The sequence below is a fragment of the Hoplias malabaricus genome, chromosome 14 (genome assembly GCF_029633855.1).
Source record: "Hoplias malabaricus isolate fHopMal1 chromosome 14, fHopMal1.hap1, whole genome shotgun sequence".
In the NCBI taxonomy this organism is placed as follows: Eukaryota; Metazoa; Chordata; class Actinopteri; order Characiformes; family Erythrinidae; genus Hoplias; species Hoplias malabaricus.
This window is the reverse complement of record NC_089813.1, coordinates 28,586,386-28,602,221: the sequence shown is the minus strand read 5'-3', so window position 1 is coordinate 28,602,221 and position 15,836 is coordinate 28,586,386. Positions and strand designations below refer to the sequence as shown.

Here is a 15,836-nt window from a genome sequence, read left to right as displayed (position 1 = left end):
ATCGTCGTTGTCCATTTACAAACATGTATCTCTCTTTTTTTTTTACATTTACAACATCATTTGAACACAGCCACTGTCTTTTATATTGTGTGACAATTTAATGATGAATGAACCAATAGAAATGCTGCAAAATGAGCAGAAATAGAATCATTTTACATTCACTTCCATTGAAAGTTTAGTTTTTCTTTTTTTCTGTAAAGTTACTATTTTGGGACTTACATGTTTTTAATTGGACAGCGACTATATATGGAATTGAAATAGGGAAATGGGTGTGTCCTATTAAAATAAAAGGGATGAAGTGTTATTCTGTTAACATACTTACTTCAATCAAACATTAAAACAACTGAAACATAGCATTGTACCTGAAAACCAGTATATAGTTGTGCCCCAAATACTCACTGCTTTATGAAGCATTTCTAAACATCATTAATCCTTGAGTGCTGTAATGAAAAACAGGTATTAACTTTGGGGTTTAATATATTAAAATTGGTAGGTTCTGACTAGCGGTATTGTATTTAATCTTTATTTATATCACCATCACAATGTTGCTAAAAGATGCCGTGTCCTTCTTCTCAGAATTCTGCAGTAATAATATTCAGAAAGAAAAAAAATATATACATATGTCCTGAAGAGATAATGGAGGAGAGAAAAATATACAGGCCGCTGGTTTTTGTGGCTGGTGAAAATTCTCTTGCCTTTCAGCTCTGAGTGCATGTGTGTGTATATGTGTACACACAAGGGACAGATAGTATATGTGTGTCTGTATGTGTCTTTGTGTGTGTGTGTGTGTGTGTGTGTGTGTGTGTGTTAGTGTTGGCTGAGTGCAGGAAATTAGACCGAAGAGTCACTTAATATTTATTCAGCCTTTGTGTCCAGAGAATAGCACTTGGTTATTTTTTTTTTTTTTGACAAATGTTATCAAACCAGCACAAATGATGGTGTGTGCAGAGTTTAAACCATAGTTAATTATTATACCCTGAGCAGTATTACACAATTTCTACATGGTCTCTACTGCAAGAGCCCCATGACTTTGAAGGAAACATCAGAGACTTGCTTTGAGATTTACGCATTTTGGTTTGTACAGTAGCTTACACGATGTGCCCTGTTGAAAACAAAGCCCTTTCTGTTGAACATAATAAGTCAGTGACACTAATAAAGTGGAGCTTTCACATAAAAGTGCTCTTTCAAGGAGCAATACCTCAGTTTTCCACAAAAAAACATTTCAAACAATATTTATAACAGTGATAATGTATTAATTATTATACATTTATTATTACACAAGTTTTGCTATAAAGCTCAACTAACGTGAGATGAAGTATCACACTGCTTTGTAGTCCCTGAATGAACCAGGTTTAACCTACATTGGGTTAAGTACAGAATCTCTGATATAACCAGGCCAATAGGTGCCAGTATTATGATTGTTTTATAACATGAAGAAGAATCAGTGGGGAATATCAGTTAGTTCTCTACATATGAAGGCACTTCCCAGAGCTGGTTCGTAAGTGCTGTTTGTTCAGAAGTCCTACAAAGTTGGCCTAGGCCTCCAGGATTGTAGTTAATCTACAGCACAGGCCTTACTAGGATGTCATGTTTGGGTGGACAACAAATAAATGTTACATTTCTAGGTAGATAACAATGCATTGCATCATGAATTACTCTTATTGAAATATTAAACATTCACATCTTTCAAAGGTTGAAAGTTGAAAGTTGGTATGTTGAAGATTTACTGCACTGCTTCTTTTAGTACTGACAATATCCACTTTATGTATAGAAAGTCATAATGTAACATACTGGGATTTAAGATGTCAAGATAATGATATTGTGCCACGAGCCCTAAATCGAAGCATTATGTTTGAAAAAACAAAACAAAAACAAAATTTTGCACTTGTCTACAGATTCTTGGCCCATACAAAAACTGTCATTCTGTACATAGGTTTTATTTGTTTGTTAATTTTTTCCCCCATGAATCACATGAATGGATGCTCATGTTCTTCAAATTACTCCATGTGCCATTAGATCTCTGCCAAATTACAGTAAGAATGAAGGAGTCACTCCTGTACATAATTCTGTAATATGAACTGGTATGATGTAAGTATGGTATGTCCATAATTGCTTGAAAGCAGTTGTGGAGTTACAATCATTTGTACATGATCTCTATTTCTGAGTAAATGGGAATAATGGGCTAATCAATGTTGCGTGTGGTGTTCGCTTTGTTTTAAGCTTATATTCTCTTGAGCTCCCTCTCTTTGCTATGATAAGATGTTTCCCATGATTTCAAAATGATCCTATCTCATCATTTGCAAATTTATTGATAAGTATAATAAATCATTTTTCTCATTATTATGGAACAGCTCGTTATAATGAGGCCATAAGTTATAAGAAGCATTCTCATTATTATGAAGTCTTTATGAGATACTAGGTCATTATTATGAGATGCTCAGTCTGAGTAGGTTTTGCTTTAATTATGATATGTTTTGTCATTCTTATGAGATTGTAAATCATTTTTCTAAAGGACTTTCCCCCCCAAATTGTGAGCTTCTATACACTGACATTTTTTGCTGAGGTCTCTTCAAATATAAAAACAGAAGACTTTTAACACCTGTTCTTCCCTGGTAGGGCAATCCTGCTTACATTAGATCATTGGCTGAGAGGTGCTCATATCCTCTGACTTTCACTACATGCTCTTAATTAATTACACATTATTTATTGCAGTCATTGAGGAAGTCTATTGTGTATTCCAGCCATTTCAGAAACGCCCAGAGCAAAGTCAAGGCGGGTCTTAGGAGTGTGAACTCTGTTTGACCCTCCACCAGCTGTCAATTACCTCACAGAAAGCTCTGGAACAAATTTAAACACAACAATTGCATGTATGTGTTTCATTGTTTTCTTAAGTTGTTTTGTTTGGTTTTCTGTCTGGAGATTATACGGAAGATTAAAATTATGTTTTGTCACCACCTAGTGGATTAGCAAAGACTAATACTGTACTCTGCAAGATAAAATGGTTAAAGATGTTATTCTGAGGTACCTTGAGCATTTTGCATGTATAATATATGTCTTTATTGCCCATATTACTTACACACACAGCTTGTATAAAATGGGACCCTCTGGAGCAGTTGCATATGAGCCTACAGTCACCATGCCCAATAGCAAGCATTGGCTCTAGTGAAGGTGCACTGTCCAATACACTTGGGATGAGTGGGAGAACTAGTCCTCACGAATATTTAAGTGTCTGCATGCAATCAGATCGTCACAAAGACATTCCAAGATCAAGAGCACAACCGTCCCAGAAGAGTAGATAATACTAATACTGAAGCAAAGAGAGCACACTTTCCCTGTTGACACCAAGATATTTCTACTGAATCATACACAGCACTGATTTGCCAAAAAATAATAATAACAAAATAAAAAAAAATGGGCAGCACGGCGCAGCAGGTAGTGTCGCAATCACACAGCTCCAGGGACCTGGAGGTTGTGGGTTCGATTCCCGCTCCAGGTGACTGTGTGAGGAGTTGGTGTGTTCTCCTCGTGTCCACGTGGGTTTCCTCCGGGTGCTCCTCCCACGGTCCAAAAACACACATTGGTAAGTGGATTGGCGACTTTAAAAAAGTGAGTGTGCGTGTAGCCTTGTGAAAGACTGGCGCCCCCTACAGGGTGTATTACTGCCTTGTGCCCAGTGATTCCAGGTAGGCTCTGGACCCACCGCGACCCTGAACTGGATAAGCGGTTACAGACAATGAATGAATAAATAAAAAATCCACAGTTGTTTCTGGCATCATTCTTCAGTGAGGAGGCAGCACTATATAGCATCATATACTCACGTGTCTGAAAGATGTGTAGCTCTCAAACAGCTGTATCTGAGAAAAGGACACTGAATAAACGAAATCTGCCGAGGGTCTCAGAACAAGTGAGACGGCAACCCCAGAGCCCAGACATCAAAATCCCTAAATTAATTTGTTATTACTTTTCTGATTGTGAAATGTAGAAGATTCAACCACATCTGCAGCCTCTGAGAGTAAACTCTGAAGTGTTCCTCTGAAGATCTCATTGAAAAAAATCACAGTCACACAGCTCCAGGGACCTGGAGGTTGTGGGTTCGAGTCCTGCTCCGGGTGACTGTCTGTGAGGAGTTTGGTGTGTTCTCCCCGTGTCCGCGTGGGTTTCCTCCGGGTGCTCCACCGACAGTCCAAAAACACGTTGGTAGGTGGATTGTCAACTCAAAAGCGTCCAAAGGTGTGAGAGTGTAAGTGAAACACCATGTTTTACTATAAAGTCCAGCAGCACTGCTGTGTCTAACCCAGTTTCATGGAAACTGTATGACACACAAACACACCAGCTAGTCTGCTGTAGTGTTTGGTGTACTGTCTCTTTAAGGAACGTCACTGAATGGAAAAGGGCTTTGTTTTGGCGGCTCGGATGAAAAAAGTCAAGCTCTACACGTCTTTCTGTGTCCCGAAGAGTCGACGTGACGAAAATGTAACTGCTATATTTCCAGATATTTATAGACAAAAAGAAGCCGAAAATTGTCGCTGGTTAGGACTCAGTTCTCCTGCAGAAGACATGCTATATGTCGCTAGCATAACATAGCAGAGTACTGTATTAGAGACCTGGCTGGGTTTGCCTGTTTTAACGCGTTTGTTGTTTTAGCATTTCATTTTTAGACTTCATATATGTTCATATTATTCACAATTAATAAGATAATGCGCTGAAAATATAGAACGAGGCCGCTAGACTGGCTTTATTCAAGCTAACGCCAGCAACAAAAGTAAGAGCGCCATTCCTCGTCAAACAGCAAGAATAATGTGATATGAGTGCAGCGTCATAAAAACGGCGTCTCCAGCCTGTTCTACTAATTTCCATCATGTTAAAACACCTTAGGTTATTTTATAGACACTACTAACGAACTTGCTAAGAATGTAGTTTGCTAAATGGCTGTTGTTAACACTTGGATAACATTAAATGTCACTCCACTGCCTGCAAAGGCGTTAGAACAGTAAAAATGAATGGGAAAGTCATACCTTACACGCCCATTGCGGTGGACTTTTGGCAGCTGAGAAAGTGCCAGCACAGTCGGCTTTTCTTCCTCTCGCACATGCACACTGACCACACATCTGGTCTCACCTCCACCTGGAGCAACCGGCCCATCTACTGCTCTCATGTTTCAGCCAGACTCCTCAAACTCAAACTGCAGGTAAAGGACATTACTATATCCATTACTTCTATCTGTACTACTAATTCTATCCCATTGCTAACCAAGATCATCAGGCTGACGTCACCAAATAAGTGCCAAGTGTTCGCTAATAACGTAAGCCTCTTCTAACTCTGGGCTGTGAAGCAGTGGAACTGTGCTCTGTGCAGTGACGTAGCATCCTCCATTACTTTTAGAATGAGTTGGAGTAGCATTTTTGATCCAAAACTAAACCTCCAACATCACTACCTTTCTTTACTAATGTTTGTGGCTGAGTACAAATCAGACCTTCCCTGAAATGTTCCAGCATCTTGTGTAAAGCCTTTTCAGACGAGTGTAGACAGTTACTTTCTTCAAAGATTTGCTGTGAATCTAGAAATGGACGTTGAAAATTCCTTGTTCTGATATCTGAGTGAATCTCAGCTTTTGTTTTAATCAGATCTGACTTTCTTAAACAGGTAAAGGAGAAATGGATCCATGCTCTGGATCTTGGGGAGCCCCACTTGTTGCCACTGGATGACATTGGGAAAGAGAAACTGACTGTTACTCTTATAGACGCTAACCATTGTCCAGGGTCAGTTATGTTTTTCTTCGAGGGGTACTTTGGTACCATTCTTTACACGGGTAAGCTTTTGTTTAATTTCATTTTCTGAAACTTTAAACTTATTTTAATTCAAATGAATGTGTCTTCATTACTGTGTGAAACTGTTTATCGCCAATGTCCAAATTAAAACATGTTTCTCCAAAATAGTGACTTCATAGGAGAAGGAAAAAACCTTCTCATCTTTAAATGTTAAACAGTCTATATTAAGCAGTTTTTTCCTAAAGTAATTTTGGTGTATTGCTATTGGCCAGTTGTTTATTAAATTTCCACACAAAGCTGCTGTGTTTGAATGAAGTAGTAACTAAAAATCAACAAAAGTTGAATATCAAGTTTGTTTTATTTTGAGCAAAATAACATCACAAGTGAAAATCTACCATGTGACAGCATTGTTTTTAGACACCCACTCATTATGGGATGAGCGAGATGGCACAAGTGTGTGTTCTGAATACAAGTGAATGAAATAAATAATAATGAGTTGTATTTATATAGTTACAATATTGGAACTGTATTTATTACTAAAAAAATATATGAAATACAATGTGAATTTTATACCCTTGTCATGACAGCACTTGTACTGGGTCAGGTGTATGAAATAACTTTTTGGGAATATTTGACAACTGTATAATGGCTAGTGTAGTCTGTAGGCATGACTTCGTTTGAACTACCCCGTGGTAAAATAATGGAAATGGTGAAATAAAGAACTATCTTTTAACTGTTTTTTCAACAGGGGATTTTCGCTACATTCCATCAATGTTGCGTGAGCCGTGTCTTAGAAACAACACGACCATTGATGTGCTGTATCTGGATAACACAAACTGTGACCCCACTCGTTCTCTTCCCTCTCGCGAGCGAGCTTCTCAGCAGATTAAAGAGATCATAAGAAGCCATCCAAACTACACTGTGGTCATTGGTAAGATTTAAAGATGAACTGGATTACAGTCCACCCGTATTTCCAATTTCCAATGCAACACATGCTGTTTAAGAGTTCTGAAGCACGTCTAATTTTTAGAAAATGGAGTGTTATAGTGGTGATTTAATGTTCTATACAGTATTAATTACATTCTATGTGGTTTGTATAGGAACTTGCTCAAACGCTTTTAGAGAAAAATGACTAGTTTAAATTAAAAAATGCTTTAGAACTTATTCACACATCTAATCAAGTAATGCCCATGCCTTTCCCCAGGTATATATGCCCTAGGTAAGGAGAATCTGCTTGTGCAGTTGGCCATGGAGTTTAAGACATGGGTAGAGGTGGATGTGGAGCGAATGGAGATTCTCCGCGAGCTGGAGTTTCCTGACGTGTTCACTACAGAACCTGGTGCAGGGCGTATCCGAGCAGTCGCTCAGTCCGAGATTACTGCTTCCAGCCTGCTTGCCTGGAATAAGAAGCAGCCCACGATCGCTATAATCCCAACCAGCCGCCCCATGGTGTCCTGCCACCAAAATGTCTATGTTGTGCCATACTCTGACCACTCCTCCTACCAGGAACTGGAGGACTTTGTCTCAGCTCTGCGTCCAGTTTCACTGGTGCCCATTGTGGGTAGCTGTATGCCTTACTTCTCCTCCTTGCTGAGCCCCCGGAAAAAGCGCAGAGAAGTTGTGATACCTGAGTCAGTCCAGCACTACATGATGACCAAGTCTAACATTGTTCAGCCTTTCATTTTCACTATGAATAATGTGCACCATCGTCCCCTGCATCCTGTGCCTCGAGGAGTTGTGTTCGAGTCACCTAGATCCAGGTAAGAATGGGTAATATGATGATGTTTTATTTTATTATTATGGTAAATTAGGCTACAGTATACATTTCTCTGTATGCTGAGGGTATTGCTGGAGCAGATTTCGACCTTTGTTGCCAATTACTTCACTAATTACGTCACTGAATACGTACCATTGGCCAAATGAAACAAAATGTTTCAGAGATGTCACACAAAAAACAGAGCATGTTGAAAAAAGGAGGCCATGGGATCATCATGAATTTTATAAGAAGCCTTCTTTAATATTGTTAAAAAGCCCTAGGTCAAGGTATTGCCAACACAATTACCTGAGTCCTTTGTGATAGGATCTAGGTGGAGACTTGTGCTGTGTCTAAAATTGTGCCTTATGCACTATATAGTGCACTATTGTACTATTGTACGCAGTGAACAATTCCAGGTCCCTACCATAGTGCACTATGTCATGAGTAATGTAGAGAATAGTGAATAGGGAGTCATTTTGAACACACCGTTTCATCAGTTCATCCAAATGCCATCTTTCAACCTTTTAGCTTAATATCCATTGCCTTATGCTAATCTCACTTATCCAGTGTGGGCACATAGGACGAGTGAGATAAGCATGAAGACTCTGTAAGCATTTGCATCCTCTTGCACTTAAAAAACAAAATAACAAAACAAAAGTCAGACACTGGAATTTTTTATTTCTTGAACCAGACCGCACCTTCCAAAGCAAACATATTAAATTAAGAAAATTCACATCCTTTTCATCTCACAGTTTAGTGAAGAACTGCTGCTAAGAGATGTATGTGTGTTTGACTTTGCGAAATATCTGAATATAAAACTACTATAAAACATTTCTCATTGCATTGATATCTGAGATTAACTCTGTGCACTGCTGAGTGCCATTAGCCTGAATGGCATCATCACAGTAGAATTTTGCCTTCACTTCCTATATGTAAAAAACCTACCAGTCTTTTTGCTAGAAAATATTAACCAGCAGCTGAACTGCCCTCTTATGTAGTAGATAATATAATTAAAAGGGACTGATTTACTTTTAAATGCAGCCTGCTCTTTCTCTCAGCTCTTTACTAATGTGCATCTACTCAGAACAGTGGTCATTTACATATATCAGCATTAAAGCCATGGTAATAAAACAGCCTTTTTAATTCAAAGGAGAAAAAAGCATGCTAGAATATGGTAATAATAAAATGAATTATGAGTAGAATATGTAGTTGAAACCTATGAATATTTAAAAGAAGACATTTAAATTTTCTACTTAATTTTGTAGATGCATTTAGTTTGCTCTAATTTTACAAACCACAGAAAAATAAAAGAATATATATTTTGTAGTATCACATTTTTGTCTTTTGTGGGAAAAATAATAATAATAAAAAAAAAAAAATATATATATATATATATATATATATATATATTTTTTTTAAATGATATCTTTACCAAATCACCACCAGGTGTCCCAGACTCAAAGATGTGGACTCAAATGCCATGGAGTTGGCTGACGAACCTCTGGATATAGATTCCGTAGGAGACACAAGCTCAGATTGCGTCCTGTTGGACATGAGCACTGACCTCTCCCATGATATGACCACACCCCGCCACAGAGGTCTAGAGCTGGTTCGAGCTGCTTCTGAAGACGCCATCACCATTGACAGTCTCCCGCTTGACGTGAACGAGTCTCTCCTCGTTGTTCAAAACATAAAGTCCCCCAGTACTAGAAGCACCTGCGACACTGAGAGTTCAAACTGTGACTGTGTCACTGCTCTGAGCCCTAACCTTCACACGCCCAAGAAGAGAAGCCCTCAGACGGGAAACGCTAACCCCACAGTGATATGCTCTTCAATGGACAGCATCAGTCTACATGACAGCACCTGTATGACAACTTTAACAGCTGTAACACCATCTGAAAGGCAGCCGGAGTCAACCGATCCATCTCATAAAGGTGAGAGGGAGCAGATTGAGCAGTGGCTACTTAACAACTTCATTATTCCAGAGGAAGAATTCTCAGGTCGGTATAGGGTAATTCACGGGCTGCATAAGCTGTTTCCCCTCACTCCAGTCAATGTGCCAAAACCAGAAGAGGATCCTTTGGAAGCTGCCATACAGAGATTGAAAGCAAAATTCCACTAATGTGAATATGTAAAGGGTAGCACTGTGGCACTGCACATAGGTGTTGCTGTCACTCAGCTCCAGCATGGTGTGTTCTCCCTGTGTCTGCATGGGTTTCCTCCCACAATCCAAAAACACATGTTGGTAGGCAAATTGGCTGTTCAAAATAACCCACAGGTGTGAATGTGTGTGTGGGTGATGCTCTGTGATGGACCCTTACCTTGCCCAGGGTGTGTTCTTGCCTTGCGCCCAGTGATTCTGAGTAGGCTTCAGACTAACCACAACCCTGAACAGGGGTGTACCAGTTACAGAATTAATTAAATATGTGACCATGTGATCATTAGACATTGCTTTCATTTTGTCATTTAATTTCCTGTTTCCTTTTTCTCATTTTACAATTTGTAAACACTGGCTTTTTCTTAAACTATGTCAACAGACCACTAAACTACATTTAAATGCATGAATAATCTCTACTACCAAGTTGTGTTTTCAGATTTGATTCTGACAGTGATGAATTTCAGTTGACAGCAACAGATTTGGAGGGAGCTATTTCTTAATTAAATATGATGCCCAAGGTATTATGTCTTATGTTTTTAAGGCAGTGTCAACACTGAGAAAAACCTGTCGAGTATTATCATCTATTCATGTTCACATTTCCTTTGTGCTCTTTAGAAATGTTATCAGATATAATGCTGGCTTTATCATATAATCTCTACAGAGTGAAGTGTTTAACAATACGAATGTTAAGTGCCTGAAGTGTTAAGTGTTGTCTGGTTACGGTCACAAGTACTGAGATATAGCATCATGTAGCACTTTAGTGGCAGAGGTTCGTGCATGTTCACTTATTTTTTGTACTCAAGTGTCAGTGTAGGCTTTAATGATGACTTTGCAGTTGGAAAGTTAGACACCACTGTGGTATTAACAATGACAAGAATAAAGTATGTTCTCTATAACACTGTAATTTGCATTTCTTTTTCAAACTACTGCTGCAGTCCCCCCTCAACTCAAACATACACATACGTACATGTTTTTGCTTCCAATCTTCACAGATTTTTAAAAAATATTGTAATTAATTCAAAACTGCAACTCCTAATTTAACAAAACAGAACGTTACGAATCACGTTTACAATGTAATTTTCAGCGATTTGCATAATGTTCACTAATTACCAAAAGTATTTGCTCATCTGCATTCACATGGTTATGAAGTTTAGTAGTCTGTCATTCTTAATCCATAGGGTTTAATATGATGTGGGCCAACCACTGCAGCTATAACAGCTTTAACTCTTCAGGAAAGACTTTCTGCAAGGTTTAGGAGTGTGTTAATCAGAATTCTTGACCATTCTTGCAGACGCACATTTGTGAAGTCAGACACTGATTTCAAACAAGAAGGCCTGGCTTGCAGTCCCCGCTCTAATTCATCCATAAGGTTTTCTATGTGCTTGAGGTCAGGACCTTGCTTTGTGCACTGGTGCCCAGTCATGCTGGAACAGAAAGGGCCCATCCCCAATTCTTTCCCACAAAGTTGGGAGCATGAAATTGTCCAAAATCCTCGATCCTAGGGATCAAGGCCAGTTACTAGGGTTCAGGGGTGGAAGATGGTGGGATACTAAAGAAGTAGTAATGTAATAGAAGTTTAATTTGCGAGAATGTGTTCTTGATATTGTAGTGAAATGTTATATGTTGCCCTTTGAAGGACTGGCGCCCCCTCCAGGGTGTATTCCCACCTCGTGCCCAATGATTCCAGGTAGGCTCTGGACCCACCGCGACCCTGAACTGGATAAGCGGTTACAGATAATGAATGAATGAATGTTATATGTTATTGTATTTAGTTCTTTGCTAAACAGAGCCAATCTCTGTTTCATTTAACAGCATGTCATGTCATGACTTTTTGTATCAAGAATAGAAACAACAACAAAGCAAAGGAATTCAGGTCAGGAGGCTAAGTATGACATGTAACGAATCATTGTGTTGATGAACTTTACCCGTGCTTAAGTTTCCACTAGTGACCTAGTGGCCGTTGAAAACTGGGTACGTATGAGAGAGGACAAAGCACTCACAAGGCAAGTCCCCAGTGCAATTTGTTTATTGATCACATGGGCAAACACAAGTGCAATGGAGCAAAGCATTTTCAAATCCAGATTAAACTTTAAAATAGCAAAAAGCCTAGCCCCAATGCTAACATCTTGCAACCGTTCCTCACCAGATTTGCCCAGTTGGATAAGCACTAACAGTCTGGTTCTACGAAACATAACAGTCTGGACCTGAGCAAGAGACAGACCAACTCTCCTCCTTTAACAGCATCATCTGAGGCTGAGCTGTCTTTTAAAACACTTGGCTCTCCAAATCTCTAGTTCAGAACCAACAGAGAACTATTAATTCAGTAGCATTGAGCACATAAATCTTGTATGTCTTACATCCACATCATAAACACTTCAACTAAACTACACTTTCAGAAAAACTGACTGTGGTGGTACCCTCAAGGCACACGTTCATTGCTTTTACTTAGGGAATGAAATTGGAACATATTCTATAGTTATATTGATTCATATGCCCCCAGGCTGATTGTGGATCCTTCCAGTACCACAGGTGTCCCTCCTGCCCTCTCCTGCTCTATGAACGCAGGTAAGAACACTCTGTTAATACAAAATTAATAAATGTTTCTTGGGTACATTACACAACAGTCTTGTTGATGAGGCAGGGTCTTGACTCGATCATAAATATGAATATAACTAAGAGGTTCTGTCTAGGGAGGCACAGTGGTGCAGCAGGTAGTGTCTCACACACACAGCTCCAGGGACTTGGACATATGCACATTTTTTGTTCATATTTATAGAAATATCAAAATGCTTTTTGTATGAAAAATTAAAGTAGATATAAATATATACTATATAATAAATCAGACAATAATACAGGACAGGAGGCTGCAATGCAGTCTTTTTTTTTTTTTTTTTTTTTTTTTAAAGCAATACTGAAATTTAATTTATGTTCCTGTAGACACTGAATAAGTCTAAAATGTTTTAAATCAACTCATTAAAATGAAAACCTCTTAAGATGGCAGGAAGGCCAGGGAAATAAATGTTCCATCTGCATGGTGTGTAGTTTTGAAGGTTTGACAATAGATGGCAGTAGATTAGCACCCAACAGATTTGCTGTTGTTTCCACAGCAATGAGACAATTTAATCTTTTCAGTCTAATAAGTCAAATCAATATCCATTTATCCACAACATTTTCTAACAAGGATTATTGATTTCTTATTCTACCAAGCTGCTGATTATGTGCAGTGAACTAGTCATGTGTCGATCTCTGTTTTCAAAATGACATTCTGAACCCTCCCAAAAATACGATGGAATCCAAATGGCAATATACGAGAAGCTGTAAGAATGTGTTGATGTGTTCAGTGGATAGATTTATTTCCCCTCCTCAGGACTGGTGAGAACTGATTACACTGGCCTACATTTTCTTTCTTCTGTTACACACAATGTACAAAATGCTATCAGTTGCCTCAGGATCCTTTTACAGCCAAGCAAAACTATCGGCCTCCAAACATGTCTGACACTGAGAGCTCTTTAACACTATAGAGAGAGAGGCTGTGCGGTAATAGCCCGCTATATCATCACATCTCACTGTAAAAGCTACTTTCAAAACATTCAAAGTGTTTCCAGATGCCACAGTGACCAGTCAGAACCACCTCTTATTCAGTGTGGTGTATGAGTCCTGCACTGATACAGGGGAAATACAGACAGAGGACCACTTCCTTGTGACTATGAGAATGTATGAAAATGTGTATAAGTCATTCTCAAAAATTAATGGAAGTTTAGAAGCAGTGCCATAAAAGAGATACAGGGGTTGGACAATGAAACTGAAACACCTGTCATATAGGTGTGGGAGGTTTCATGGCTAAATTGGAGCAGCCTGGTGGCCAATCTTCATTAATTGCACATTACACCAGTAAGACCATGTGCATCCAATGGTTCAAACATTGTGTCCTGAAGGCGGGGCCGTGTATCAGGACGACAATACACCAATACACACAGCAAGACTGGTGAAAGATTGGTTTGATGAACATGAAAGTGAAGTTGAACATCTCCCATGGCCTGCACAGTCACCAGATCTAAATATTATTGAGCCACTTTGGGGTGTTTTGGAGGAGCGAGTCAGGAAACGTTTTCCTCCACCAGCATCATGTAGAGATCTGGCCACTATCCTGCAAGAAGAATGGCTTAAAATCCCTCTGACCACTGTGCAGGACTTGTATATGTCATTCCCAAGACGAACTGACGCTGTATTGGCTGCAAAAGGAGGCCCTACACCATACTAATAAATTATTGTGGTCTAAAACCAGGTGTTTCATTTTCATTGTCCAACCCCTGTACATGTGATTCCCACAAAAACTGCAGGTCTAAAACTTTTTTTAAGATCCCCCTTTGTGGTAAGTAAGTGGCAATGCCCCACCACACTCCCTTCACCTTGAGCCCTGCAAGTTTGTCATTAATTTCACTTAGGCTAAGGTCTGTGAGATGTCTTCATTGAAAGTTAAAGTGGGATTACTGAGTCAGCAGGAAAAAAGTCACACTAAAATATGGTGTGTGTGGCTGTGATAAAACCTCGGGAGCTGAAACGGTGGACTATTGTAAAAGGAATTTTCTAAGTAATATTAAATGGTTTAAAATGTGAATAGAAAAAGTTTGAAGGCTTTGATGATGATCATCAAGGCAAAGATAATGTTATTTAGGTTCTTTAAATTGCTACATAGAAACAGAACCAAATTAAAGCCTCGTTGGTAGTTCAAAGAAGCTTTATTATTAGTCTATGATGGCAGTTTTTGAGACTAGGAGGGGATTTCCAACAAAAATATTCTCCATGAATCATATATATACATCCCTTGGGTCAAGTGTCCAGGGTCCCTGTAGTAGACCATGAGTGAAGTGCAAGCAAGCATTTCTATGCATTTAAAACACGATTACAAAGTTGTGAACGCACAGGACACAATATGATTTGTGTAACAATTGTACTTAATATTTGAGAATCATATTAATGCACTACAAATTTTTTTCCAAAATGTTTCATGCATGTTTAACTAATTTGGGTCTGAGGATGTGTAAACTCGAGCAGCGCTGCTGTGTCTGATCCACTCACAACAGCACAACACACACTAACACCACCATCACCATGTTAACGTCACTGCAGCGCATCACCCAAATCTTGCCTGCACTGTGGCAGTCCTGACAACTGAAGAACAGGGAAACATGGAGATAAGAAAGTATGCAGAGAAACTACAGTCTGTAATCATAGAACTACAAAGAGCCCCTGTATGGTCAATGGAGCGGATAAAGCGGACAATGGACGTACATACAATGTAGGTGTTCCTAATCCAGTGAATGTTCAGTGTGTGTGTATACACTGACTTTATTAAGAACAGGAAAGTATAAATGATGCAGTGAACTGAATTAAAAACCTGTTTATTTTTTTAGAATGTATAATGGCAATCAGTATTAATCCAAATACCTATTTTATGAAATGTGATAAGTTTAATATTATCCACGAATGCAGCTCACACATGTGAGTGGTTGAATTACTCTGTCAGTGAGTGAGTAGGTAAATGAAGGAATGAGTTCCATTAGGTGCTTTGCATTCAAAAACTGCGACGTCAGACTTGTTCCCTTGTGTCGTAGCAAGACGTTGATTAAATCGCTCTAACCTAATCGCTGCACAGTGATGGGCTACCGTCTTCACAACAAAGCAGCTTTATTAATAACAGTGTACAGAGGCAACTATGACTCATTATAGCTTCTCTTGTCTCCAAAGGCAGAAGGACTCTCGGCCATGGTGGAGCAGCTTGTGTTTTATTGCCATGTGCTGTATGCAGTACTGAAGGCTGTGTGTGTGTGCAGATCAGACAGAGTTAAATTCACATGAGGCTCCCTCTGCACAGTCCTTCTGCTCTCAAAAAGAATGGAAGGCTGCTGCTTTCATGAGGATTCAGTGAGTTCTGGAGCGGGTCAGTTCCACACATTAATGCACAGCTCATGCATGCTGGGACAGCACTCAGAACACTGGGACACAGCTAATGTGCTGCTGAATGATGGCCAGCTGCTAATTCTCCCTCAGGGCAGGAGCACGGGGACAAAAGCGTCCATCAAAGGTAAAGCTGCATACGACACAAAGCGCTATAAATGCTACTAAAATATGCTTCCATTCACATGTTTCACAC

The 15,836-nt window shown here is 39.2% G+C and overlaps 1 protein-coding gene across 2 annotated transcripts; it reads left to right on the top strand.

Annotated features, from left to right (window-relative positions):
• The first annotated feature begins 4,230 nt into the window (after positions 1–4,230).
• Positions 4,231–15,536, top strand: dclre1b (DNA cross-link repair 1B). Of its 2 annotated transcripts, XR_010795346.1 has the most exons (7): positions 4,231–5,188; positions 5,644–5,809; positions 6,517–6,699; positions 6,973–7,528; positions 8,971–9,458; positions 12,183–12,247; positions 15,431–15,536. XR_010795346.1 is itself a non-coding variant. In XM_066644300.1 (5 exons), exons 1-5 carry the CDS (start codon positions 4,997–4,999, stop codon positions 9,644–9,646), a joined length of 1,773 nt encoding a protein of 590 aa, XP_066500397.1. In that variant the 5' UTR covers positions 4,236–4,996; the 3' UTR covers positions 9,647–10,551. The 2 variants fall into 2 exon arrangements, 1 of the variants encoding a protein (XP_066500397.1); XM_066644300.1 differs by lacking the exons at positions 12,183–12,247; positions 15,431–15,536 and having other exon boundaries at positions 4,236–5,188; positions 8,971–10,551.
• The last annotated feature ends 300 nt before the right edge of the window (positions 15,537–15,836 follow it).